Consider the following 26,969-nt stretch of genomic DNA (forward strand, 5'->3'; position numbering starts at 1 on the left):
GTAGGATTATGGGAGGTGTGAATTCACAAAGTTACAAAGTTAACTTTGTGAATCTCCCATACTTTTGAACTCCAATATGTGACCTCTAATGTATAAAGGTGCAAACCCAAGCACACAAGCATTGCTTCCATCAATTCCAGTTAGTACCTTGTTTCAAGTTCTGGCCCATAACATCTCTTTGTAGGATCAGATTAATCATACTGAACCATGCTAAATTAGATAATTATTGTCTCTATCAATTCTAATGACTTAACAGTTAACTTTGTAACTTTGTGAATCTCCATACTTGTGAACTCCAATGAGTACTTAGATACATTAGTGAGTTAGAGAATTTGCTAAGTAACATGCTAAATTAGGCAACTGACATCACTTTGTAAGGATTCTAACAAACCCCCAAAAGGTATAGAGCTATCAATAAGGATACAAAGATGAAAAAAATACTGTTCTGATTCTTCCAGGGGACTGCAAGCTAAGAGAAGAGTTATGACAATTACATAAAAATGTAAGACACAATACATGTGATAAAAGAAAAATGTCTAGACATAGTTCTATTAAAGTAATTGAATCAGATGTCCCAATAGCTTCAATATCTAAATCCTATTAAAGAAGATTCACAGGAACATATTAGTGGAGGATGCTGAGAAGATAGAGAAATAAGTAAGAAAACTTCACCTCTATAGATTTTTTCCACAAACAGAACAAATTTGTATTTTAAGGTGAACATAGACTAGTGGAAAAAAATGACTTGGGGCAGAACAGGGGTTCTCCTGGAACAACACAAGAAGATCCAAAGAAAGACCACAAGAAAGGGTTTAACTTTTTGCAAACACCTCCAGGCTAGCTTTACAGAAACAGCAAATGGGGAGCCCTGAAACTAGGTAAGTTCTTCTGCAGCCTCTGCCTGAACCATAAGTGCTTTCATCTCTTGGATAGTGTGGGGAATCAGAGCTCCGAGTACAGGAAGATTGAGGGAACTTCTGCCGTTTAAGAATAGCAGACCCAGTTGTGCTGCTGGGAAAAGGCCCTTAGTGAGAAGAAACCAGCACAGGGCAGGTAAATGCATAAGCAGCAGGATAGAATATTGTTGACTGTAGGCATTTGAGAATTGTGGATTTTTTCATTTGAAATTCCAAATTTTGAAACCTCCAGATCAAAGAGAAAATTTTTCAAGAAACAAGAAAAACTAATTCAAATATGCTGGAGCTATAATTGGAATTATACAGAATTTAGGAGCAGCTGGAATAAAAGATTGAGGCTCCTGGAATAATATATATAAAATCAAAAGAAGTAGGCCTGTGGCCAAAATATTATATCTAGCGAAATTAATCATAATATTGAATGAAAATGAATATTCGATGAACTTGCATATTTTCAAGACTTTATCTCAACCAACCCCAAGTTGGGGGGTGAAAATTGAAGATTAATTTCAAAGGAGTCAACAAGGACAAATTGTTTATATTTTTTACATGGAAATATATACCAAATGTTTAAGACTGACATCAGTAATTGGGTAGCTTGAAAGAAACTTAGTATTATTTGACTCTGAAAAGCAAAACTGATTAGGAAAATGTAAAAATAGTAATTATGCTTTATGATTGAGGTATAGAGGAAGAACCAACACAGAGGCATTGGGTGTAGGAGAACTGGTAATTTTGAAAACTTCGATCAGGAATTAGTTAAATAGGGAATAATACACATACACACATGTGTATATGTATATATATGTATGTAGATCTATGCATATGTATATATATATATATATATATATATATGTATGTGTTTATGAGTGTATGAAAAAATGTATATGTTTAAATATAACCATACTTAGTTATAATCTACTTGGGGGAGGTTGTGTGGATGAAAGGGCAAAAAAATAAAGAAAAAAAAAAGGAACATACTACTAGAGATAGGACATTTTTCTAAACCCATTTAGTCCAACTTCTTCATATCTCATATGAAATAGTTTTAGCTCAGAAAAATTGAGGTGTTTATTTGAGACTTTACAAGTATTAAATATCTGAGGCAGGATTTGAAGCTAGGTTTCTTGACTCAAAAATTGTTGTTGTTGTTGTTGTTGTTGTTGTTGTTGTTGTTGTTGTTGTTTATTGTATATAAGTGCTTTCTTTGGAAAAGAATTTGAAAAAACTCAAAGTTTACTTTTGTCCAGGGGAAAAGTATCAGATAAACTTCAAAGAAGAGATGGTATTTGAACTGGAACTGGAAGAAAGAGAGGTCTTTAAAGAGATGGAATTGTGAAGGAAATACATTTTAAATATGCCCAAGTATACAAAGAGAAGATATGGTAGGATATGACTAGTGAGAGTTAATAAACTAATTTAGCTGTTAATATAGAGTACATGGAATAGAATGAAATTAGAGAAATAAGTAGAATGCAGCTTGCAAAAAAAACTTAAGTATCAAGATACAGAGTTTGGTTTTTATGCTATGGTAATAGAAAGTCACTGAATATTTTTTGAGTAGAATGGTGCCATAATGGTATCTGTGTTTTAGAAAGATAATTTGGGTTCTTTTGGAAGGATGCATCAGAAATGAGAGAGATAGGAAACAGAGAATCAGCCATTATATTTTGGTGAATAAAAAATCTGAAACTAAAGTGGTGCAGAAGAGAAAATGGGTTACAGAGATACTGTTTCTATAGCAATACTTGTCAAGTGATTAAAAATGAGAGGAGTAAAGGATAGGAAAAAGTGAAAATAAAAAGATTGGGATTTTCTGCCTTTGCGACCATGGATGATGATGACACCATCAACAGAAATAATAAAGAAGGAAAATAGGAGGTGTGTGTGTGTGTGTGTGTGTGGTGTGTGTGTGTGTTTTAAGAAATGATGAATTTAGCAACTGGCCTGTCTGCTGTCAACTTCACAATATATCTAACTTATTTCCAGGTAAAATATTAAAAAAAAAAATATGTTACAAGGGACACCTGAGATCCATTAGTAAGTATTTTTGTTTTGTTTTATAGATGTGGACATTGTAGCCCACTGAAGTTAAGTAACATATGGGTAGTAAGTAGTCTAGTCAGAATTTGAAACTAAGTCTTTTTGCTATTTGCTCATATAATGCATACCATACAATGTACAGCACTTTGAGATGGGGGAAATAAAGCCTTCACTTTTCTTTACAAAATATTTTATGGGCAGATGGAGTTTTAATAAGGAATATAGGTCATCAGAATTCAATTAATCTATATACAATATATGTTTAGGATCCATTCAGAAAGTTTGCCACTAGAACATCTGTGACCTGAATTCATCTGTAAACATTGGAATCATATCTTATTTGTGATGAGTATTTATACCAGCATCAAAAAAGGGATTACTCACATGATCCCTAGTTAGAATAGAAATGATTCTTTTAACAGTGGTACTTCTTAATTCATAGAAGGGATCTTAGTATTATAGATGTAAATTCCAAAAAGGACCTTAAATGCTAATCTAATCCAAATGCCTGACTTCACTAGGACAATACATTTTTTCATGCCTTCTCAATAGATAGCCTTTGCTAAAAAAGATCCTCCATTATATCATTATAATGTATAGGTGACTAGGCATTGTCAAAATCTGTGTAAGTCTATCAATAAACTCTGCCAGGTTTTACAGCTAAAACAAAACAAAACAAAATGTATTTTTTAAGGATTCTGTGATGTCTGTCTGTCTTCTGATGATCAATATAAATACCTTAACCATGCCACAGATTTTTTTTGTGGGGGGGAGTGTAATAGGCTGAGGCTTGAGTTGATGCACTGAGGTCCCAAGCACGTGAGGCTAAATAGTAATTGGACCATACTCTATTAATATATATGCTTGGAGAAAGAATGGCCCCGCCTACTTTTTATGCAAGTCCTGATGTGTTGTATAGGAAATGACGATTTTGGTGGGTGGAGGCAAGGAAGTGGAAAAGAAAGGAGAAGGAGAGACTGCTGGCTGGCGTTTTGTCACAGCTGCTCACAGTGCTATAGGCAACCCTTCATCTCTAATCCCCCTCTGCTAGCTGGCTTCCTGTCGCAGCTGCCCATATTGCTATTGCAATCCTTCTTGCCCATATTGCTATCGCAATCCTTTTTCATCTCTTCACTTCAATAAAGATTGAAGATTTTTCCCTTTACCTGAATTCCTGACTACAGCTGATTTTAAATACGTGGTCATCGCAGGGGAAGAGGACTCTGTAACTTATAAAAACTGTGCATTGAGACTTGAAAAGGTTAAGCTATTTGGGGGTGTGTGAAGACAGTTAATCTCAGAGATGAAATCACAAGATATTTTGAAATACTGAAATAATTGTAGGCAATCTAATGAGTTTCAGAGAAGTTGTAGCCCTCCAAAGGTCACAAAGCTACTTAATAGTGGAATAAGCACTAGGAACATAGGAGCTTAGATCTAAAGCAAAAATGTATCTCAGAAGCCATTTATTCCAAGACCTTCATTTTACAGATAAGAAAACTGAAGCTCAAGAAGGTTGGGGATTTTCCAAAGATCATACATAAAGTGCTCAAAGATTTAAACGCAGCTCTTTAGAATGCCAACAACAGTGCTCCTTCACTTGTATTTTACTGTCTTCCTAGAACTGTTTACTTCTAGGAAATGGGAGTTTTTATCCTAGAGAAGTCTCAGTGAGTGACATGATAGTTATCTATATATATTTGAAGGCCTGCCAAATGTAAGAACTACATCCTTTATGTTTGGCCTCAGGTGGAAAAAAGGAATAATATGTTAATGTTGCAAAGAGGTCAATTTAGGATCATCTTTAAAAAATATCTAAACAATAAGAGCTATCCATTGTGGAATATGCTACCTCTTTAGTTTTAGGTAAATTTCTTCTCTTAATAGGTCTCTTAGGAGAATTTGTAAAACAATTTGTAAGATATGTTATACTGAGGATTTAATTATTATTATTTTTTAAATTTTGTAAGTTTGACTGGATGACAAAGGTCCCATTTAATTCTCAAAGATTGTGATTCTGTAATTAACTTATTAATTAACCAAATAATTTATTGTCTTTTTATTTCATAACAGTATTCTTTAGAATTGTCTCCCTAAAAGTTATAGAGATTTAATGCTATGTTGAAATGCATATTATGTTCTTTTCAGTGAATATAATTCTGCTCTTCCAATGCAACTATTATAATCTCTCTAATTCATTTTCCTCCTCTAATTATTGAAGCTACCTGATAAATCCTAAATGAGACCTTTACTCTTTAAATCAGAAAGAGATCCTAAAAATAAGCTGCTTTTAAAATAATATTTTTAGGGAAGCTAGGTGGTGCAGTGGATAAAGCACTGGCCCTGAAGTCGAGAGGATTTGAGTTCAGATTTGACCTATAACACAATACTTCCTAGGATGTGACCCTGGGCAAGTTGCTTAACCCCAATTGCTTCAGCAAAATAATAATAATAATAATAAGAATAATAAGAATAATAATAATAATATTTTGATAATTGCATTTAAATACAATTGATCTATCATGCAAATCATTTTTTAGATTATTTTATGCACTTTATATCATTCTGAAAGGAGTTGAGAGGCTTTTTTATAATGTGAAAGGGCTTTATGACACAAAAAGGAAACTGATGTATGGTATTTGCCAGATATATTTTTCTTTGCCTAAGGAAGCTATTTTTTGATGTCAGGCAATTCAAGCATTCTGAGTGAGGCTTGTGCTAGTCTTATCCTAAAGAGTGTATTCAAATTTATCAAATTGGATGACATCATGATTCTTCATTTTCCTAAGCATTAAAATTCGCTAGATGATAAGTCAGCAGAACTCCAAAAAATGGGAATAAGTTTGCATATTTTAAAGTGAGGCAACCCAATGAATTTGAAGAACAAAACTTGAATTGATAGAAATACTTCACAGAGAACTTCTTATATTTTATTGTCCTGTTTCCTAGTAAAATCCTCACAGTTTTACTATAATCACAATACTATATGTACCTTTTTCTATTTCATCATTCAAGTGCATCCACTAGAGAGTAATCAATTTCTTTAAACTTCCAATTACTAACAACCCAAGCAATTCCATCTGTGTTCTGAATTCTTTCAGTCAAAGATTAGCAAAGTCCTTCATGAAAAAGGTAAATAGCATGTCTTGTCAATAGTCTATTAAACTAGACTAAAGATGGAAAGTCCAAATCTTGCTTTTGTTCACAGTGATGGAAAAAGAATATTGTGAACTAAAATCAACATTCAATTATTCCGAGGTAGATTGGCAAGCCTGTCAAATTTATATACCCATATATTTTCATCTTTACTTCTTATTATCACCCTGCTCTAAAAAAAGTTAAGATAAAATTCAATTTATATATTTTATTTGTAACTTGGAAATTTTATTTATTCTTCAATCTCTATATGTATTTACATAGGCATTTTTGTGTGAATAGGCATTTACACACAAGTGTGAATATATATTTACTGATAAATTAACCAATTATTCTTCATACTTTGTTGCCTTAAATTTCCTAGTGGCTTCCTTACAATTTTGTAACAATCATATACATATAGACACAATAATACTCTTTCACATATACATACACATACATATACTTATCCTTATGCATGATATACATATTTAATATGTATGTGTGTATATGTAAAGAGAATACATAAAGAATAACTTTGTTGCCTCAAATGAACACTTTTAATTGTGATGAATTTTGTTTCAATTCTCCCAGATCCTCATCCAGTATATGGATATTTTATATATATTATATATATATATATATATATAATATATATATACACATTATATATATATGTATGTATACATAACACACACACACACACACACACACACACACACACACACATATATATATATATATATATATATATATATATATATATATTCCATAATCACAGAGTATCAGAATGGAAAGGCATCTTGGAATACATTTCTGTCTCTGTCTTTTTCTCTCTATTTCTTTAATTTCTCTCTTTTTCACTTTTTCTTTCTCTTTTCCTTTTATTCCCCATTTTATGAATATAAGGGAATACATACAAAAATTATTGGGTTTTTTTTACACCTTTTAAGTTCTATACTTTTGGGGTTTATCCCTATTGGCTAGTAGTGTCTTTATATTTATCATGTTGATGAGACACCATTCAACTAACTTTATGAAAACTCAAAGTAAATGATACCTGAAATCCATCTCACCTCATAATCAATATCCAAATAATCACCATCTCCTTTTGCCCGAAAATGTTGAGTGTGCTTATCCACTGTGAAGTTCACTTGCTTATTGAACCTCTCAATGAGGACTGAATGCCAGTGCTGGTCATCCAGGAGACTGCCTAGAGTGACTGAAGGCTGGCTGTTACTGAAACGACGTTTGTTGTCACCTGCCAAGAATAAAAACAAAGAAGATATAATTATAAGTGAGACTAATAACACTAAAATACCAGGGATTTCAGACAAACAAATATATACTTAGTGAATAAATATTTATCAGGAACTTACTATGAGAATAGTATTATGCCAGGCACTAACATAAATAAAAAGAAATATTAGACATTCCACATCCTTTCCAGGCCCCTACTATTTCATTGATGAAATTATATATATATATACATATATATACATACATATATATGCAAATGTTCAATAATATGAGGTACTATTTCACAAATCTTAAATGATGGTGTTAATACTTTCATATGCAAATTTTCAATAATACGAGGTACTATTTCACAAGTGTCAAATGAATAGTGTAAATATTTTCACTGAAAAAAATATTCATTGTTAGAATGCTTAACTCATAATAGCCACTTTAAAAATGTTTGTTGACTTATCAGGAGTAATTTATGGCATAATATTTGCAATATTTGTAATAAAGGTAAAATTTTCAATATTCCTTGAGAATTTTGTAGTATTTTGATTAGTAAGAAGAGGGTAAAGAGCTTTCTAGATCATGACAAAATCAAGAAGGTCAGATTAGGACTCTTCATTTATGGATTATGACTCTCAGGTTATCTCCCATTTCAATCCTTGGCTTCACATCTCTGTATCTCAGCTGCAATCTTTTCTTTCCTAAAGAAAGAAGAGGTTTTAGCTTTAGTAAAAAAAAAAAAAATCTATTAAGATTTAAGAACTCTAATCAAATCAGAGAATCCATGATGAAATAAGCTACTACTTTATGATAGAAAAAACACTTGGTAAGGATTGTGATGTAAATTGCTCATACATGACTAATGTATGTATTTATTATCTGTGATTAAATACATTTTATTATTTTTATTTTTTATTTTTACCAGGAAGAACCTTGAAAGGAGAGTTTTTGCTAATTTAAAAAATTAAAGAAAAATTCTTAAAAATTTATGAGTTCTTGGGAACATATCAATATTTTATGCCAGTCAATGAAGCAAACAATCGATTAAAGGGCATTTACTAAATGACAACTATGTGACAATAAGTGTACTAAGTGATGAGGACACAATATTAAAAAAAAAAATCCCTATTCTCAAGGAACTCCAATTCTAGAGGAAAAGAAAAATTAAATAATTTTTAAATATAGTTGGATTGTATTTGAGAGTTTGTAAAATGTTTTTGGTAATGAAAAGTTGGTTTCTGATACTAAAACCTAACATTTCTAAGTAGATGTGATGCTTGCTATATGGCTTTGAATTGTGGATGACTACAATTCTTAGAGGATCAATCTATCAACTGGCCAGAAGTTATTAAGCATCTTCTAAATTATTATTGCAAAAACTGAAAGAGAAATGTGAGATACAGAGTGAGCATAAGTAGTTTGTGGTTTATTCTCACTTATGCCTTCCACATGAGAAACAGTTTAAAAGGATGTCATCCAAGAAATGTGTGCATGAAAAGGGAAGTGGCAAGTCATACAATAGAAGCAATAGATAATATATGGATAAAATATGGAGTGCTGTACTGGCACTTTTGGAATGTCAAGCAAACTAGAGGAAGGCTTTCACTGATTCAAATAAATCATAATGGATCACTTATGGGAAGTAGACACTTTGATAATAGAGCACATACTTAAAGATGAATTTCATTCTTTGGTCTATTGTATATACTATAATAAAAGTGACTTCAAGAGCCCAAGGCATAAACAGTCCATTCAGCACTATTTCCATACCCACATCAATGAAAATTTATATTTGTCCATTGAAACATTAAAGATATTTATAATTATATGTATATAATTATAATAAAGATAATTATAATCATCATTAATGAATTCAAATAAATATAAATCATCATGAACATAATTTATCAAAAAAGGAAAATTAAATCTAAATTAATAAAATTTTATTTAATTTGCTTTTTTTTAGTGCTGAACACAAATTATCAACAATTTCTTTTAATTTGTAACAATTTCAACACCTCCGTGGATGGTCTTGTTTTAACAAGTCTTAGGGAAAGTTAAATTAAAAAGATAATTTGGTAGACTAGGAATTTTAATTTCTCTTCTGGTTGGATATTTAATATGTTTCTCACACATCTGTTACAGAACAAAAGAAGAATTTTTAGGATGTCCTCTATCACAATGACATTTTGATTTTCATAAATTATACAAAATACTTAGTCTTAAGGAGCATATCAGACTAAATTGTTTATAAATCCACATCTAGAAAAATGAAAAATTTAGTTCACATTCTGTCTCTCAAAACTATTTATGAAAGTTCAACCTCTTGTTTTACTTTTCAAGGCAGGGTAAAAAAAAAAAAGAAAGAAAGAAAGAAAAACAAGTCAACAACAACAACAAACTTTTATCATTTGGGAAAGGAGGAAGGATGAATTTTGGACATACACATACATTTAGAAGCTGTAATTTAATGTTTTTATTTTTAAAAAGCTATATTGCTTATGATTTGTTCTTAAAATGTAACACATTTAAAATCTAAAATATCATGTGATAAAGACTATGCACTCATAAATTATCTTATAAGACACAGGAAATAGTAAAAAATGTACTAGAAGAACTTTTTTAACATGACCTATTTTTTAATTTTCATTATTTTTCTTCAGTTGTTACAGAATAATGTATTGAACTTCTCACTTTTATATCATATGCATATACACATGCATATAGGAATATATACACACATGTATTTACACAATATATTTTATTTATATTTACACAACAAAAATTTATATACATGTGTGTCTGTGTGTGTGTGTGTGTGTGTGTGTGTGTGTGTGTGTGTGATCACAGAATAAATTTATTTCCTTTTTTTAAAGCAAATATTCTGGCAGAAGAGGGGACATGCTAGATAGATAGAGAGAGAGAGAGATAGATATATATAGATATAGATACAGATACCTAGATCTATAGATATGCCAGAAATTTTGCAGATATTTTATTGCTCATCTCATGCTATTTTGCCTGAAATTATGGAGATAGGTGGACTGGAAAATAATACAAACAGAATGAGAACTAAGTGAATGGTAAAACTCAGAGAGCAAATTTTTAATGATTAAATGTTAAATTGGTAGGAGGAAGTGTTAGATCCTCAGGGATTTGTTCTTTGTGGATGTATATAATATTTTTAATAGTAACTTGGGAAAAACAAATGACTTTGAGTGAATAAGTTATTTTGACTGTTATAAATTCCTAAATTAACTATAAAGGACATATGAAGAAAGACAATATCTTAATCTGAGGGTGGCAGGAATGGAAACAACTGATAAATAGAAGCATGTTTACAATAATCACATATACATACACTCATATATACACTTACACATTTGTGTATAATGGTGGCCATCTTTACAGTAGGCTAGAGGATGGGTAGAAAAAAAAATTACATGATATTTTGTTGTATATTTAAAATGAACAGTAAGCTGTGCTTAGTAGATTTGTAGTTTTATCCACAATCATCTTTTTTAAATTTTACTTTTATGAAAATGCTTGTTTTGCTCCATATTTATATAATGTATATGCTTGCTTTGTTCCATAAGTATTATATATATAATGTATATATATATTATATATACATTATATATTACATAATTACATTACATATTATATAATATATTACATATATTTATATATACAGGGGAAAAAGAGATGACATGCTTATCAAATATATAGATGACAAGGCCAGATAATGCACAATATGATCAAATCAAAATCCAAAATATTTTTAACCAGGCTAGAGATTAATATCTTTTTCTTTGTTCATTCATTTTTGATCATGTCCAACTCTCTGTGACCCCATTTTGGTATTTTCTTGGCAAAGACACTAGAATGGTACATCATTTTCTTCTCAAGTTCATTTTACAGATGAAGAACTGAGGCAAACAGGATTAAGTTACTTGTCCATGGTTACACAAAAATTGTCTGGGGCTGAATTTGAACTCGGGTAGATAAGTCTTTTTGGTTCCAATGTAATATTCCTGCTACTGCCCTATTTCTCTGCTTTATAAGTTGAATCTAAAAAAAAGAATTTTAATAGAAATTAAAATTTTATGTTTGAATTCAAAGAATGTTACTACCTTAGTATGAGGTAATTATGATTAAATGGAAATTTGTCTAAAAGAGGTTCTAAGCATTTTAATGGGCTATTAATTCATTATAAATCAGTAGTGTCATTTGGCAGCTAAAACATATGTAATGTAATCTTAGGCTGGATTGAATGGCAGAACTTCCACAAATAAAGAAATGATAGTTCTATCCACTTATCAGATCACCTTTGGGGAATTATGTTCAGTTCTGAATGCCATAGCTTAAGAAGAACATAAATAATCCAGAAAGAATTCAGAGGGAGGAAATAAAGATAATGAAGGATATTAACTCATGACATTTGAGGAGTAATTGAAGATACTGGGAAAATTTATTCTAGAAAATGTAAATGATTGTTATTTTCCAAGATTGACAGGACTCGGGTCATGAAAGATTTCTTCCTTAACATTTTTCATCTGTGCTTTTATTAGCATTCATTATTCTCTATAGTTTTTGCTAGACTTTCTGAGGTCTTTTCCGAATTTAAAAATGTGTGATTCCATGAAATGTTATTACAAATGTAAATTACTATCATATATGTTGTGTTTTTATATTTTGTTTAAACAAAACTATACATTTTCTTTAATGTATTTTGCTCAGCAAACTCTTAAGCAATCAAAGCAATCCAGGTAAAACAATAGGATACATTTTTAGTCACATATTTGAATCACTAACAGTCCTCAGGTTACTTCTGTACTGTGAGTTTTATAAGCAATTATCTTCATTATATTTTCTGATCAAAACTACTTTTACCTTTTGGACAGAAGATAATTTCATGAATTCATGCTAAGTGAATTGAGTAGAATCAAGAGAACCAAGTAGAACACAAGAAGATTATGTGATGATTAGGGGTGGAGTCAAGTTGGCAGAGACTAGACAAGTCTTTGAACTGTTCCTAGCTTCCTTCAGATCATAACCAGATCAATCCTCTGAATGGATTTTAGAGTTACAGAAACCATAAATATTTGGAGTGGAACAAATTTCTAGCAGAAGATATTTTGGAAGAACTTTCAAAAGGTCTGTCTCAATGGGGTAGGGGTGGAGGTATATTGCCCATACAGCCCCACCACAGTCCAGAGACAGCCAGGGTGGATTAGCCTCTGTGTTCAGAGGGAATCTAGTGAGAAATTCAGCCAAATTGCAGCAGCATTTGCTACTCTGTTCTGGTTCAGAAGTCAGTAGATTAGCAAACTAGCTTGAGATCTTCAACAGAACTATAGAAGAGAAATAATGAGCCTCTGAATCTTAACATAACAAGTAGGACTTGGCCATGCTCACCCAGCATGAGAAGGAAGCTGCCAGCAACAGTCCCAGGGCAACATGAATCCACTGTATCCTATAGAGGAAGCTTGGGAGAATCTCCCCCTTTGCCCTAATTGCAGATAGCAACCTTTAAAAATTAGCAAAAAATTTTTGTTTTTCTTCCCAGGTTATTTATACCTTCTCAATCCAATTCTCCCTGTGCAACAAGAGAACTGTTGGGTTCTGCCGAATACAATACACATATATTGTATCTAGGATATACTGTAACCTATTTAACATGTAAAGGACTGCTTGCCATCTGAGGAAGGAGGTGAAGGGAGGGAGGAGAAAAATCGGAACAGAAGTGAGTGCAAGGGATAATGCTGTAAAAAATTACCCTGGCATGGGTTCTGTCAATAAAAAGTTATTTAATAAAAATAAATAAATAAATAAAATAAAAATTAGCAAAAAAAAAAAAAAAAAAAAAAAGCATAAAGAGCTTTAATAATAGATAGATTTTATGGAGACAAAGAAGGACAGACTTCAAATCCAGAGGAAACTGAATGCAAACCATCTCCAGATGAAGTCTCAAAGGGTGATATGAGTTGGTCTCCCATCTCACAAGACTCTCCTGGAAGAATTCCAAAGGATTTTAAAAGAGAGTGGGAAAATAGGGGAAAGAAAAAGCTCTAAAAAAGCTTCAGGTCACAGAAATGATCTAAAGAAAAATCAATCCTTAAGAATAGTTTAGGTGAAATGGAAAAAGAAAACAATTTTTTGAAAAGCAAAATTTGTGAAATGGAAAAAAAAAATACAATGAACAAAACAATTCATTTAAAAGTTTAATTAGCCAAATGTAAAAGGAGATTTTTAAAAAGCTAATTGAAAAACTGGGAAAACATTTTTACAGTCAAAGTTCTGATAAAGGCTTCATTTCCAAAATATATAAAGAATTGACTCTAATTTATAAGAAATCAAACCATTCGCCAATTGATAAATGGTCAAAGGATATGAACAGACAATTCTTAGACAAAGAAATTGAAACAATTTCTAGCCATATGAAAAGATGCTCCAAGTCATTATTAATCAGAGAAATGCAAATTAAGACAACTCTGAGATACCACTACACACCTGTCAGACTGGCTAGAATGACAGGGAAAGATGATGTAGAATACTGGAGGGAATGTGGGAAAACAGGGACATTAATACATTGTTGGTGGAATTGTGAATACATCCAACCATTCTGGAGAACAATTTGGAACTATGCTCAAAAAGTTATCAAACTGTGCATATCCTTTGATCCAGCAGTGTTTCTACTGGGCTTATACCCCAAAGAGATACTAAAGAAGGGAAAGGGACCTGTATGTGCAAGAATGTTTGTGGCAGCCCTGTTTGTAGTGGCCAGAAACTGGAAACTGAGTAGATGCCCATCAATTGGAAAATGGTTGAATAAATTGTGGTAGATGGATATTATGGAATATTATTGTTTGATAAGAAATAACCAACAGGATGATTTCAGAAAGGCCTGGAGAGATTACATGAACTGATGCTGAGTGAAATGAGCAGGGCCAGGAGATCATTATATACTTCAACAACATATTACCACTCACATGAAAGAGTGTTCCAAATCACTATTGATCAGAGAAATGCAAATTAAGACAACTCTGAGATATCACTACACACCTGTCAGATTGGCTAAGATGACAGGAAAAAATAATAATGAATGTTGGAGGGGATGCGGGAAAACGGGGACACTGATGCATTGTTGGTGGAGTTGTGAACGAATCCAGCCATTCTGGAGAGCAATCTGGAATTATGCCCAAAAAGTTATCAAACTGTGCATACCCTTTGATCCAGCAGTGTTTCTATTGGGCTTATACCCCAAAGAGATACTAAAAAAGGGAAAGAGACCTGTATGTGCCAAAATGTTTGTAGCAGCCCTGTTTGTACTGGCTAGAAACTAGAAAATGAGTGGATGCCCATCAATTGGAGAATGGCTGGGTAAATTGTGGTATATGAATGTTATGGAATATTATTGCTCTGTAAGGAATGACCAGCAGGATGAATACAGAGATGCTTGGAGAGACCTACATGGACTGATGCTAAGTGAGATGAGCAGAACCAGGAGATCATTATACACTTCGACAACGATATTGTATGAGGATGTATTCTGATGGAAGTGGATTTCTATGACAAAGAGACTTAACTGAGTTTCAATGGATAAATGATGGACAGAAACAGCTACACCCAAAGAAGGAATACTGGGAAATGAATGTGAACTATTTGCATTTTTGATTTTCTTCCCGAGTTATTTTTATCTTCTGAATCCAATTCTCCCTGTGCAGCGGGAGAACTGTTCAGTTCTGCAAATATGTATTGTATCTAGGATATACTGCAACATATTTAACATATATAGGACTGCTTGCCATGTTGGGGAGAGGGTGGAGGGAGGGAGAGGAAAAAATGAAACATAAGCGAGTGCAAGGGATAATGTTGTAAAAAAATTATCCTGGCATGGATTCTGTCAATACAAAGTTATTATTAAATAAAATAAAATAAAAAAAAATACAACAATGCTATATGATGATCAATTCTGATGGACCTGGCCATCTTCAGCAATGAGATGAACCAAATCAGTTTCAATGGAGCAGGAATGATCTGAACCAGCTACACCCAGCGAAATAACTCTGGGAGATGACTAAGAACCATTGCATTGAATTCCCAATCCCTATATTTTTGCCTGCCTGCATTTTTGATTTCCTTCACAGGCTAATTGTACGATATTTCAGAGTCTGATTCTTTTTGTACAGCAAAATAACGGTTTGGTCATGTATACTTATATTGTATTTAATTTATACTTTAATATCTTTAACATGTATTGGTCATCCTGCCATCTAAGGGAGGGGGTGGGGGAAGGAAGGCAAAAATTGGAACAAAAGGTTTGGCAACTGCATATAACTTGTAAATAAAAAGCTATTTTTTAAAAAAGCTAATTGAAGAAAATAATTCACTAAAAATTAGAATTGAACAAATGGAAGTGAATGATTCAATGATACATCAAAAATAAGTCAAACACCCCCCCCCCCAAAAAAAAAGAAAAGAAAAGAAAAAGAAATAATGGAAGAAAATGTAAAATACCTTAGACAACTGACTTGGAAAATAGATCCAAAAGAGACAATCTAAAAATTAATCAACTACCTAAAAACCATGATGAGAAAAAGTGCCTAGACAACATCTTTCAAGAAATCATCCAGGAAAACTGCCCTGGTGTCCAAGAACCAAAGGGTAAAATAGCCATTGAAAGAATCCAACAATCACCTCCTGAAAGAAACCCCAAAATGAAAAGACCATAGAATATTATAGATAAATTTCAGAATTATTAGATAAAGGAGAAAATACTGCAAACAACTGAAAGAAACAATTCATATACTGAGGAACCACAATCAGGATTACCCAGAACCTAGCAGCTTTTCACTTTGAAGCATCAAAAGGCCTGGAATATATATTCTGGAGCACAAAGGAACTTGAACTGCAGCCAAGAATCAATTAGCAAGCAAAATTAAACATTATCTTTTGGGGAAAAGATGGACATTCAGTGAAATAGGGGATTTTCATTTATTTTTGATAAAAAGGCCGCAGAGTTGAACAGAAAAATAGACAAAAAATTAAAATTAAGGAAGCTGAATAATCTAGCTCTAAAATACAAACAACAAATAATAGAAAAAAATGATAATTTCATCCAAGAATGACAATAATCAAAATTTATGGGATGCAGCTAAAGCAATTCTTAGATAAAATTTTATATCTTTAGATGCTTAAATGAAATAAAATGAAGATCAGTGAACTGGGCATGCAACTAAAAAAAGCTAGAAAAAGAACAAATTAAAAACAACTAAATACATATCAAATTTAAAATTCTGAAAATAAAAGTAGAAATTATAAAATTTAAAATAGAAAAATATTGAAGTAATTAATAAAACTAAGAATTGGTTTTATGAAAAAAAAAACAAAAGAGATAAATCTTTTTTTTTTTAATTTGGTCAGAAAAAGAAAAGAAGAAAATCATATTTCTAGTATCAGAGATAAAAAAGATAAACTCTTCCCATTGAAGAGGAAATTAGAGCAATAATTAGTAACTATTTTGCTCAATTATATTCCAATAAATCTGATAATCTAAGCGAAACAAATACTTATAAAATATCAATTGTCCAGATTAATAGAGGAGGAAATAAATTACTTATAAAGCCTCATTTTAGAAAAAGAAATTGAACAAATAATTAATCAACTCCCTAAGAAAAAAATCTCCAGAACCAACTGGATTTACATGTTAATTCTACCAAACATTTAAAGAACAATTAATTCCAATACAATGCAAACTATTTGGGAAAATAGGAAAAGAACGTGTCCTACCAAATTCCTTTTATGACACAAATATGATGCAGATACCTAAACCATATAGGGTCAAAACAGAAAAAGAAAATTATAGACCAATTTTCCTAATGAGTATTGATGCAAAAATCTTAAATAAAATATTAGCAAAAAGATTATAGAAAGTTATCCCCAGGATAATATTCCATGATCAAATAGGATTTATACCAGGAATGCAGAGCTATTTCGATATTAGGAAACTATTACCATAATTGACTGTATGTATCAATAGCCAAATTAATGAAACTCGTGATCATCTCAACAGATTCAGTAAAAGCATTTGATAAAATCTAATATCCATTCCTATTAAAACACTAGAGAACATATGAAGAAATGGAGTTTTCCTTAAAATGGTCAGTAGCATCTATCTAAAATCATCATCAAACATCATATGAAATAGGGATAAACTAAAGACAATCCCAATAAGAACAGGGATGAAACAGGGTTGCCTATTATCACCATTACTACTCAATATTGTATTAGAGATGTTAGCTTTAGCAATAATAGAAGAAAAATAGATTAAAGGAATGAGTAGATAATGAATAAATCAAAGTATAAGTTTTCAGATGATAACATGGTATACTTAGAGAATCCTAAAGAATAAACTAAAAAACTTCTAGAAACAATTCACAACTTCAGCAAAGTTGCAGGACACAAAATAAATCCACATGAATCATCAGCATGTCTATATATTACCAACAAAGCCCAACAGTATGACATATGAAGAGAAATTCCACTTAAAATAACTATAGATAATATAAAATATTTTAGAGCCTATCTGCCAAGACAACATTAGGAACTATATGAACAACATTATAAAACACTTTCTATATAAAGTCAGATTTAATCAAATGGAAGAAAGAATATCACGTGCTCAAAGGTAGGTCAAGCTGTACCTAAATTTGTAGCTAAATTATTCTACTTATTTAATGTCAAACCAATCAAAACCTCCAAAAGTTATTTTACAAAGCTAGGAAACATAATAACAAAGTTCATCAGAAAGAACAAAAGGTCAACAATTTCAAGGGAAATAATGAAAAAAATGCAAATGAAGATTGTTATGAGTTCAAATGTTGGAGTTCTTGTTCTTCTCAAAACACAGCCGGTTTAGCTTAGGGCCCTCCGAGTATCTCCAAATCCAAAGGTTCTGTCCTTCAGCCTCTGCCTCTGCCTCTGCTTTCTTCAGCCTCCAACCAACGCAGAGATGGAATGTCTCTCTTGTCTCCTTCTGGGGAGCCCAGCCACCAACTACAGTGGTGTGAGATGAAGATGAATCTGGTTGTCCACTGAACTCTCCACTCGTAGCTTTATCCTCTGAAAACTCTTCGTCTGCCACCAGCCAGCCAAGAGGAAAAAATGCATTCTGGAATGGCTGTCTCGCCTTATATGTGAATCTTCTGAGAGAATGGGATTATGGGTTTTCTCCCATAGTGCTCTCTGGCCCAAAGAGCTTTAAGGGAGTTGTGAACTCCCTTGAAGTTAGAAAGTTTACTTTGTGAAGCTGGCATACTTGTGAACTCCAATGAGTAAAGGTGTGAACACAAGCCTTGTATTAATTAGTTCTACTTAGTACCTTGTTTCAGGTTCTGGCCAAAATCTTCTTGTAAGATTAGATCAACTCTAATTAGTTAGCAGTTAGTAAGGATTCCAACAGAAGATGGCCTAGTTAATATGAGACCTAAAACTATATTATAAACAGCAGTCATCAAAACCATTTGGTACTGGCTAAGTAATAGGTGAGATTCACAAATACAGTAGTACAGTAATCCAATGTTTGAGAACTCCAAAGACCCTAGCTTCTGGGATAAGTACTCACTTTTGACAAATTTTTGGGAAAATTGGAAAATAATGTGGCAGAAACTGGGCATACTTAATAACCTATACCACAATAAGGTCAAAATGGGGTCATAATTTAGACATTAAAAGTGATACCATAAACAGATTAGAAGAACAAATGATAGTCTGCCTCTCAGATCTGTGGAGAAGACCAAAAAAGAACATACAGAGTACAGTATGAAATGCAAAATGTATATTTTTTATTATATGAAATTAAAAAGGTTTTGTATGGACAAAAACCAATGCAGATAAGGTTAGAAGGGAAGCAGAAAACTGGGAAAAAAATCTTTACATCCACAACTTCTGATAAAGTCCTCATTTCTAAAATATATAGAGAATTGACTCAGATTTATAAGAATACAAACCATTCCCCAATTGTTTTCTGATAGATGAGATTAATGAATTAATTTATTGGTTAAGATTAATCAGAATGAAAGATTTTCAGAGATGCAAAGTTTTAACTAGTAATTGTGGCCAATTAATGAATAAGCCATGAAGTTTTTAATTTTTGAAATATTTCATCTAACAAACTTGATGATATAATCCATTGTTTCAGCCTACTGAGAGAATTTCATAATGCCCTTAAAATTCTTGTTCTGCCTTAGTTGTGGTTCACAAGGAAGCTTCAAGTTAGATTGATTTTGTCTGACTTTAGAGACAATTGATATTAAGTAACACCCTAATATCTTCCTTGTTGGGCACAGATTTTTTGCCTTTGTGTGTCTGTCTTTCATGTAATGTTTTCCAGAAAATGAAATTTTTCTCTGTCATTTTTTATTTCACCATCTTCACAATATCTATTTTTAAAGCAAAATTTCCATCCTATCATTTTAATGAAGTACTAAAGATGAGGGGGGTGGATCATGTTCATGACAAACTGACTTATTTTTCCTCTGTAGTTTGGCTACTTTTCAGGTTTCTTCCTCCAAGGATGAGCTATATTTTCTATTTCTATGAACTCTACTTTCTGTGTGCTACAAAGATATAGGGTCCATTATCCTTTCCCTCAAAAGAATCTTTGTTCCCATGGAAAGGTTGAGTCATGAGCCACCCAACTTGGGGGTTAAATTAGAGGCATACAATAAAGACATACAGAGAATGCAAAAAGGCTGAGGGGAAAAAAAGCCCTAATATCTGTGAGTAGAATGCTAAGCAAGCACACTTATTGTTGGTAATGATAGTCTTGCTTTTAGTCTAGCTAAGATACTTTTAACAATCATAAACACATATAAACACACACATATACATATACACAAATATATTTTCTCTTACTTATTGAAAAAAATTGAAAAATAAAGGGTAAATAAAAGGAAATCCCACCTTACACACGTACATACATTTTACACAAACACTAGACCCTACCTCCCTAGTCCCACATCAAATATATTCAAAATTTTTAAAATTAAAGAAATTGTCTTTATCTCAATCCAGTCTGATTTTTAAGATATTCATTTAAAATATATACAGCATATTTTACACAAGTCAAGATATAGTGCATACATTTTTATGTCCTTAATATGACTATTGATAAGAAACTGGAGGACAGGAAACATTGTATAAATTTGATTATTCTGCAATTTTTATGTTTCTATTTGTTCAACTTTAACTTCCTTCACAAAATTAATTAAACATTTCTCAAAGTGGTATATTCTCAAAAAGGTGATAAATTATGCTATACTCTAATTGCTTCCATCAAAGAAGCATTATAAGATCAAAGTTGAATGTTCTAGCTTTCATTATCATTCCATTTGAAGAACGACAGAAATGAAAAATCCTACCCAAATTAACATGTAAGGAGAGTTTCCCCTTCTGGAGCTCAAGTGTAATATAGTCTCCATGCTGGCCTTCTCCATGGAACAAGACCCCATCTCCTTGCATGCTCTTGAACTTCAAAGAAATCACATCTTTAAAAGTACTCATCAATTTCTGATTGAATCTGTATAGGAGGGAGCTTCTGCCATCAAAGTCAGCAATATCCGATTCTGAAGGAGGAGTGAGAGAGAGAAAAAAAGAAGAGAAATCAAACATGTCCATATATTTTTTTTAATTGACAATAAATTCAAAGGCACTAATTAGAAATCTCAAAACATTTCACCCTGTCCATCACTGCACTACAGAAACCTCATTTCTTAATAAAATGTAAATTTCTTGAAGATACAGACTATCCTACTTTTAATATTTAGTATTTATAAACCCTATTTTTAAAATGTTGCTAGACAAATAACAAAAATATGATAAATTATTCTTGTTTATTCAAGTCTCAGTTGACAGTATTTGTATAGATACTCAAACATATTCTGTAGGCTTTTGTTTGTGGCATTGGTAACTACTAAACTAAAGGATGGGTGTGATTCATCAACTAGCAAAAACTGGGCATAGATCTTCTATAATCCTTTAAAATTATAAGTCTGAGCAGAAATGTGAACCTAGAAGGAAATTCATTTCCTTAAATTTAGCTTTAAATAATTATATTTTGTGTGTCATCATTTTAAGGAAAGCTAGTGTCAGCAGAACACCAGAAAATTCAGTCCTTCACAGGACAAATTAAAATTATTGATCTGTGTACATACTATTATAAGTTAAATATAAGCAGATTGTTAAAGTCTTTGTGAATCTTATGATTCTTTTAAAAAATATTCCCCAATGACATGTAAAAACAATTTTAATGTTTTTTTTAATAAATTTTGAGTTCCAAATTCTTTTCCTCTGCCTTTCCTATTCCTGTTAATTTTATACAAGTGGAGTCATGCAAAAACATACATTCATGATGGTCGTATTTTGAAGGAAACACAGACAAATCAACAATAAGAAAAATAAATTTAAGGAAAAAAAAGTCTACTTTGCTATGAACCTCTATCGGTTATTTCCCTAAAACCAGAAAGCATTTTTCGTCATAAATCCTTAGGGATTGTCTTGGATCCATTGATTGCTGAAATCTTTATTAAAAGAAAAGTCATCTGGATTTCAGAGAGCTTAGAAAAACTCCTAGTATGTGAACTCTATCCACTAATTATTACCCAATCTATCTATGACTCAATTGTTTAGTTCTTAGAAATTTCTGGCGGCACACAGAAGTTTAATCGACTTGCCCAACTTCTCATAATTTAATGAACAGCAGAGGAAAAATTGAAACCCAGTTGCTCTGACTCCAGTTTCAAGGCTTTTGACCTCTTTAAGGAAAAAGTACAAACAACAATAAGTTACCCCAAATAACTTGTATTCTACTGGGGGAGGTGATATTTAAGTATTTTGAAAATATATGTGCAAAATAAATGCAAGGTATTTTGACAGGGGAGGGACTAGAAGCTTGAGAAGTCAGCAAAAGAGTCTTGTAGAAAGTGTCACTTGAATTGAGCTTTGAAGAAAAGTTGGAGCTGGAGTTGGAGAAGAGGAAGTGAATTCCATGCAACAAGGATAAAGAGATAGGAATCTAATATAATATCTGAGAAAAAATAAGAAAATCTGTTTGGATGAAATATATGAATAAAAAGCTTCCATGTACTGTGAAGAGTGGTAGATTTAGAGATTAAAGGACAAGTGTTCAAAGCCTTTCTCATTCATTTACTCAATGTATGATATTGGGCACATCTTTAATTCTCATTCACTATAGAAAAGAAGAAGACTTGTTCTGATGACTTCCATGGTTTTTTCCAAATCTAAACCTATGATTCTATGAGTAATATATAAAAAGACTGGAAATATAGATTGGAGCCAGACTAAGTAGAATTTTAAATGTAACAAAAGAGAAATTTATATGTGATATTAGAGAAATAGAGAACCATTACTTCTTGTAATTTATGTATTCATAATATTATAATTTATATTATGATTATTCTTGTATATAACTCATCTTACATTCAAAATTGTAAGTGTTTTTAAAACATGGAATTCATCTTATTTAATAAAATCTGATAGAAAGTAAGTCTTTTATAAGATATTGCATTTATTGCGTGGCTGGTAAATACTTGTTAAATTGAGTTGCTTTTTATAGTAGGCTCACAGGTAACTAGCTAAGTTAACTTGAAAAAGAATCTTATCTTCTTTGATCTTTAATTTTCTCATTGGTAAAATAGAATAGCATCTAAAATTTGTTTTGCTCATAGGGTTTCTATAAGAACTAAATGAGATAAAATATATTTTAAAATTTCTGAAATTAAAATATACTCTATTAGTATAACTTTGCTCTTTTTCTCCTCCTACTTGTAATTATTTCTTGTCCCATGAATTTAAATCCCTTTGATTGGTGCTCTCCTGCCTTAGTACCCTATAAATTAAAAAGTTGGCCAATATAATTGACAATTTGTAATGATGAATAGATATTTCCCTACCCAGGCTACATATTGGTACCTTAGTAGGGACTTTCAGGTGCCCACTTGTCATTACTTGAAGTTCTATCACAAGGTACTAGAGAAGTTATTTAAGCTAGAAACCTTTCCGTGTTCCTTACTATGGCTCTTGTATTTACATGGGAGATAGTACGGCATAGTGGATTGAGAGCATGACAGGAAGACCTGGGTTTAAAACCCTACCTAATATGGTTCTGTGATCATAGACAAGTCATTTAACTTATTAGCATTCTATGTAACTCACTAAGATTAAGTTGTAAAAAAGCGTACATATTAGAAATAATAGAAAAAATTTTTTTCATGCAGGAGTTCTTTATTCTCATGACAGTATGACTTCATATTATATTCTTTATTTAATTATGTTCATTGTGGAAACTGGAATTGGACTATGTTTTGATGGTAATCATGAACAGTTTGTTTTGAAATTCCATAATTCAAAAAGTTGCATCATTCAACAGATTGAAGATCCCAGTTCCTGCCTGACAATGTAAGATCTCTTAACTTGTCTTTCTAAAATATTTTATTGCTTTATTTCAAATGGTTCTCTCTGCAATACTATGTATTTTATATTAGAATTAAGAACATAATCCTGAGATAGGTTTTACTGGACTGGCAAAGAGGATTGATAACAAATGTAATATAGATTAAAAATCCCCGCCATAATAGTTCCATGACCTAGAGTGGCTTTAAAAAAATCATCATCTGCTAGCCAACCTTTTGAGGATAAAGTTTAGTGTATAACTCAGCATGTCTGCAGAAAATAGTCAATAAGCATTTGTTAAGTAGTTGATTACGTTCCTAGTATCAGACTAGTACTAGGGATACAAATCAAAGAGAAAAAAAAAAATCTATGCCCTCAAACAGCAGGAGAATTAAAATGCATATATATGTTTATAGACTAGAAAGAAGGCAATCTCCAATGGGAAGGCACATGAAAATTTTCAGGCACATGATCAAAGACCTCCAAGCTTAGTAAATAAAGTCTGCTAGAACTACCACCAACTGTCAAAGGTTTTGAAAACCAAGCCCAACTCCATGTCATCATAAAACTTTAGTAATATGACTTTAATGGAGGTTGGAAATTCCATTGTAGAGTGGAAATAAGCTGAGTTGGTCATCTGAAGTTTAGAGAGAATTAAAAAAAAAAAAAAAAAACACCAAACATTTTTAAGAAGAGATTGGATTGCTTGTAAAGCCTTATACACCACTTTGAAATTAAATTCTATATTATCCATGTGTTCATTAATGTAGAGATTTAACACATTACCTTTGGTGAGTACTAAATTAACCTGCAGAAGAAATTAATTTATTTCTTTATATACTACCATGATCCAATGATAGTAACACTTTGCTGATGAGGAAAGTTCAGCCAAGCATCATGGGGCCTTTATAACATTAATTAAGCCACATAAGAAATTCATTAGCCATTTCACAGATGAAGAAACAAAGGAAAAGAGGGTTGAGAGAAGTAAAAAATGAGAAAGAATCTGAAAGGGGATGGGTTGGAGGAAAAGAGTAGGAAGACAGAGAGAGAGAGAGAGAGAAAAGGAGAAAAATGCAAACAGAAAAAAAAATGTAAAGTTTCAATTTTAACTGGAAACAGACTTGATAATAAAGACAGTGTCTATTGAAAAAATATCAAAGGTATACCATCTGATAAAAATAATGGGCAATATTTTTAAATGCCCCTGCTCTGTGGGGAGAGACATCTTTTTTTATTATTTGCTATGAGGGTAACTTTTGTTATACTTGACACTGAATTTCGATTTTAAATCATGAAGGAAATTTATTTCAAAGAAACCACTTATAGAAATAAAAATCAAGACTTCTCTTTAAAGTTTTGTAATGATTATGGTGCTACTTCAGGAGGGAGTGTCTCAACAAAAATGTGCATATGAAAGCAAAGGACAGAGAAAAAAGAGTGGGCAAATGCTAAGAAAGTTGTCACTAGGATTCATACTTATGTATATGTAAAATATGTCTATACATGAATATAAAAACACATATATACATGTGTGATGAGATCTAGATATCTATATTAAAAAAAAGAGAAAGAGACAGAGAAACAGAGAGAATCTTAAGTGACTTGTCTGAGATAGTACTATTTAGTAATAAATTAATGCAATTAAATTAGAATTGAAATTTCCTCTATCAGCACAGATTACAAATGGTTTTGCAAAGCAGAAACCTAAAATATTGCCTAGGGTATCATCATCAGTATTAGCATCATCTATAAACATTCATTTAAATGACTATTATGAGTCAGACACTGTTTTAAATGCTAGAGTTACAAATAAAAGCAAAAGTACATTCCCTGCTCTCAAGGAGTTCATATTCTTATGTGGGAAGCAACATGCAACTATGTCCATATAAGCATATGTAGTAGAAATAGGAGTTAACCTCAGAGGGAAGGCACTACTAAAGTATGGTGGGTAAAGTAGATTGTCAAGTTCTCTTGCAGGCATTAGGATATTTTGCCGAAGGTCAATCAGACAAGATATGAGGAAGAGAACTTGAATCCAAATACTCCTGATGCTATCTAGTTATCCACCATGCCATACAAGCCCACATATATAATTCACTTTTCTTTCCTATTTTACTTCTAATTGTAAACTTAATTGCTTTGTCTTTGTTGTTGTTTGTTTTTAGATTGGGGGGGAAAGCAATCAAGGTTAAGTGACTTGCTTAGAGTCACATAATTAGAGAGTCTTGAACTCAGGTACTCTTAACTCCAGAGTTGGTTCTCTATCCACTGTGTCATTTTGTTGCTCAGCTGTTTTGTCTTAATGGAAAATTTATTAGATTATGATAACTGAGAGTCTTAAAATATGGATTTTAGTGCTATAACTCCACTAATCATATGAATTTGGGCTGCTAATATTCTCTGTTGGTCCATGTTGTCTGTAATTCATTCCATCTATAAAATCTTTATTTTCTAAGAATTCTAAATCTTTGATTTCCACTGTTTTAATTGAACATTGTCTTTTTTAAAGAAGAATACAATGCCAAATCCTTAAAGCTTTAACTATGGATTTTCCAATTGAGGATGTTGGATTTTTCCATCATTGTCTCAAGGATGAGCTAAAATAAACCATTAAATAGTCTTCAGCAATGTAATCAAAAGGTGATACTCCTATTCTGTTGAATTTTTCTTAGCATAAAAAATAATAAAAATACTAAAAAAAAAAAGTAATAAATACCTCTATGTGGAAAGAAAAGGTGGTTATGGGTGTATAGAAAAAAAATTTTGAAGTTGATATCATGAAAGCATAATGGAATGTGTATAGGCAATATAATAATTTCATTAAAATATATAAGGAATTCCCAATAATTTCAGTGTCCCTTCTAATTAGAGACAAATTTTATTTGCAGATTTTTTCCCTTATATTCTGTGAACCATATGACATATAAATTAAGTATGCAATATTTAAAGGGATAGTGGATAAACAAAAACGAACAATATTCATCAATGGTCAATTTTTGCGTCAGCTGTTTGTAAATGCCATTTTCTTATATTCATAGACCTCTTGGACCTCAAATCCTTCCTGACTATAATTAAATAAGTACTCAAAAATCCCAGTGCTAAAATTCCCTAAACTCATTCTCTTGTCTACCTGACTTATCTGCCTTAATC

General features: G+C 31.8%; 1 protein-coding gene across 1 annotated transcript in view; it reads right to left on the minus strand.

The window, feature by feature from the left end:
* CNTNAP5 (contactin associated protein family member 5) overlaps positions 1-26,969 on the minus strand; it is a 913,682-nt gene that overhangs the window by 501,011 nt on the left and 385,702 nt on the right. The window contains exons 5-6 of the mRNA XM_051985717.1: positions 20,768-20,971; positions 7,172-7,356 (exon numbers count right to left, since the gene is read on the minus strand). Of these exons, the coding sequence (XP_051841677.1) occupies positions 7,172-7,356; positions 20,768-20,971 (389 nt within the window). The remainder of the gene's footprint in view (positions 1-7,171; positions 7,357-20,767; positions 20,972-26,969) is intronic.

This window comes from Antechinus flavipes, chromosome 3 (assembly GCF_016432865.1).
Source record: "Antechinus flavipes isolate AdamAnt ecotype Samford, QLD, Australia chromosome 3, AdamAnt_v2, whole genome shotgun sequence".
Lineage (NCBI taxonomy): Eukaryota > Metazoa > Chordata > Mammalia > Dasyuromorphia > Dasyuridae > Antechinus > Antechinus flavipes.